At 39.3% G+C, this 3,768-nt stretch overlaps 1 protein-coding gene across 1 annotated transcript; it reads right to left on the minus strand.

Moving 5' to 3' along the window:
• Window positions 1-1,361: 1,361 nt before the first annotated feature.
• On the minus strand, window positions 1,362-3,461 carry LOC121963217 (BTB/POZ domain-containing adapter for CUL3-mediated RhoA degradation protein 3-like). The gene is made up of 4 exons (XM_042513538.1): window positions 3,175-3,461; window positions 3,031-3,083; window positions 2,750-2,945; window positions 1,362-2,642 (listed from the first exon to the last, which is right to left on the minus strand). Exons 1-4 carry the CDS (start codon window positions 3,220-3,222, stop codon window positions 2,424-2,426), a joined length of 516 nt encoding a protein of 171 aa, XP_042369472.1. The 5' UTR covers window positions 3,223-3,461; the 3' UTR covers window positions 1,362-2,423.
• Window positions 3,462-3,768: the final 307 nt, after the last annotated feature.

Here is a 3,768-nt window from a genome sequence, read left to right on the forward strand (position 1 = left end):
GCTTGTTTTCTGGACAATTTTGTGTTTCTCAATCTGCATGTGAGATTCCACCGCTTGGATCCCATCATGAAGCAAGAATTTTGAACCTGGCTTTATACAGTGTTCAGATTTTTGTTTTGAAGATGTATGCAAATCAGTGCATATTTAATTAGACAATGCGCCATTTGTATGTTTAAGCATAACATTTCAGAAAACTTGTAATACAAAAAATGATTGTCTTACTGTAAGTTATCAACTGGAGAAGTTTCATGATGATATCTATTAGCTAAAATTTTTTACTGTACTCACCTTGGGTGTCTCCCCTGCAGCAGCGTTTCTCAACTAAATATTACTGAAAGAAAGCATTCCTTACAGAAGAAAATGCTGAGTAAATTATTGAATCATGGAGCTCATATACACACAAGCTTTTCAGATGGATATTTCTTAAAAAATAACAGTTCGTAATGTAGGTTCCATTTGTCTGATTGTGTATTGTTTTGTTTTTGTCTCAGGGGGACCTTGTAATGCAGTGCGACCACTTGTTTGAGTTCTTGACCAAACTCTGTTTCATTACTAACAAACAGAACGCAATCAAAGTGGTCCAGGGCAGGTGAGTCTGTGGTTAGGAAATAATCAAAGAAGCTCGATTTGATATGTGCTTTGACATTAAACACTGTTGTTATCGATCCTCAGCATCAAGATAGAAATCCAGGCAGGTAAAGAGAGCGCGGTGGACTTCACCACCGGACAGGAGCCCGTGGTATACAAGGCCAAGAATGGACACCTCATGGTGGTGAGATGCGTGCTGTTATGATGTGTTGTAATGAGTGTGTTATACGATGCTCTGCTGTGAAAAGAATCTGCAGACAAAAGGACAAAACATGACTCGAGCCGTTTGTCACTGCAGGTTGCCACTCGGGCTAGGACACGTTAATGTGTGTGGGGTTGAGACGACACACAAGAAGCCCCTGCATATTTCATCAGTAGACCCCTAAGGGGAGATCAGCGTGTCTAGAGGAAACACACCTTGGCACTTTAGAAACACTTGATGAGCCTTCTTTGTTGTACAGCAACACGTTTTTCGTCTATAGCTATTATTCAATTAATTTTGTACTTCCATAGAATATTAAACTTTCATGAGAGGTTGTCGTTTTCAAATCAGTCTAACTTTTTGACTCAGCTGTTTTGAGCATTTTAAGTTCAAAGCAAAGCCTGACATTAACACTGTAAATCCCACATTTAAATCTACAAAACTATTTTAATGTACAAAAAACTCCTGACCTGCTTCAAAGAATGTGTAATTCTGATTCTCAAAATGAAGCCATATGTATAATAATTTTGTATGTTCACTGGGAATACGTGAATTAAAAACAGAACAAAAGAATGTTTGTAGAAATTTATTTGTGATAAAGTATGTATAAATATAAAACATACATATATGTTCACTTCTGTACAACAGACCTACAAGTACTGTGATTGTTAGACATATTTCAACTAAAACCTATTGTGTGCAAACAGTACATTCTCTGATGAATGCAGCGATGAAGGATAGGTCTAATTTCTCTCCCTGTTAAAAGCTTGTAGACAGGATTCCCTTCCTGCCAGGGAGATCTCCGGTTACAGTCATTCACTTCAACCTCGGCATCCATCATTCAATCACCCCAGTACATTTAACACCTCAGGTCACAGCTCAAGTTCCCTCCACTGAAAATAATGATCATTAAGTGGAGTGAAGGGAAAATGCATAAATGTTAAAACTAAATATGGCAGAAGCACTACAATGAAATGCTGCATCCACCTGTGATATCTTAACTGTATCAAAAATTAATAAAATTTAAAAAGGTTTAATTGCTATTAACTGCAGGCTACAAAATAGCCTTGTCAACATCTACTAAGAGGAAAATAGTGCCACCATGTGGCCCCACTGTGTACAACACCTGGTTAATCCACGGATGACCTTACAGTGGACCCATCAGAACCATGGTAAAGGAGAAGCAAAAATTATGTACATTTATTTTAGCTGCTTACATGATATAATTCTTGCTCTCCTGTATGTAATGTTATTAGGACTTCAAATAACAAATGTATACCAACAATACTATTGTTTTGTTTTCGCATACAGGTAAAACGGTGGTCACCTGCAGTGCTGACACCCATATCTATGGGCTAGAAAACAGTGATAGAAGTTATAACAGGTAACAGAACACTACAGCCTGTCATAACACACAACAAAGACGACACACAATCACTTCACCACCACACACTGATGTACGACGCTCATCTCACCATAGTCTCCTCGAGGAAAAGCTGGTAAAGTAAGAGTGGAGGTGAGAGAGAGGGAGAGAGAGAGAGAGAAAGAGAGGCGCTAGGTGATGTAAGGCACAAACGTGGTGCAAAGACTGTCCAGGGTCAGAGACACAGGCCGACGGGTCGAAGGAGAAAGGTCACTGGTGGTGGTGTGTGCGGTCATCGGGTCGTTTGATATGAATCCTACGAACTCGCTCGATTCGTTCTCGCTCCTCATCCTCATCCAGATGATGAGATCGTCCTGCAGCGCCCCCTGTGGCCTCTAGCAGGGCGTTGTCTGGACCCCTTCCATCATGGGACTCGTACAGGAGGATGTTGAGGGTCTCCTCATAGATTCTTGCCTCGGGGAACTCCACCTAGCAGAGGAGTGGAGTGTTACACACACGATTAGAGAGATATTCAAAAATCATACTGAGGCTTACAACAACTCTTCAGAGTGGGCATATTACAAATGCATATTTACCTTAGTTTGCTTCTTTTCTGTGGCATAAACAATGGAGGTGCAGCACACTTCAGCAATCTTGCGCCCCTGGCCATAAAATGACCAACAGCAGATCTCATCCCCAATCACGTCTTTGATGAAGAGTACCCGACCGTTGAACCGCAATGACAGTTTGTCAAACAGCTCAATATTTTTCAGCATGTTGTCATCAGAGTTGCTGGAGAATGAAACAGCGTAACAGGATGTTCATTTTTTTAGGACAACTTTTATGATTTCAGTTCAATCAGTTACAGAGGACTCACCTGGTATATGAATATTTGTTGTTGCTTCGGTTATACAGCAGTTTCACAGTAGGCTGTGAAGACACAGAAGTTTGTATTTTGAAAGAAAAATCTTAACTATTTTGTTTCAAACATTACATATTCAGCACCCACGGCATAACCTACCTTATTTGAGGTTGCAATAAGCTTCTGCTCTTCCTTAGATGATGTCATCAGAGGCACTTTACAAAGGGGTTCATACGTTTCTTTGTTCTGGGGGAAAAAATGAATTGATTAAAAAAGTTCCACTTGCAAAACTGGAACATTCAGTATATGAGAAGAGGAAGGATGCCACCTTGTGGAACACAGTAGTAAAGAGGATGAAAGATATGCAACCCCCACCCCAACAATTATAAAGGGTAATTGTTCTTTTGACTTTATAAGATGATTGGCTTTTAGTCAGTTTCATACAGGTTTTGTGCCCATCACAGCTGTTGAAAAAGAACAATAAAAAAATCAAGGTACACATTCTGGGAATTGGTTTAAATCATGTTCTCCATGTCCTCTTTGTATGCCAATCAGAGGCCGGTTCACTCTGATATCCCTTTGTTTAGTGTCCATAATACTAGAGTAAAATAAATAAAAAGCTTTGAGAAAAATGAGCAATAAAAAGACTAAGTGAGACTTTCTGAGTGAAAAATCATAATTCTTAGGTTGAATGCAAACAAATTCTCAAAAAAGTTAATTCAATAAAAATACAGATGATCTGATGATAGATGA

This window comes from Plectropomus leopardus, unplaced genomic scaffold (genome assembly GCF_008729295.1).
Source record: "Plectropomus leopardus isolate mb unplaced genomic scaffold, YSFRI_Pleo_2.0 unplaced_scaffold10465, whole genome shotgun sequence".
Taxonomy (NCBI): domain Eukaryota; kingdom Metazoa; phylum Chordata; class Actinopteri; order Perciformes; family Serranidae; genus Plectropomus; species Plectropomus leopardus.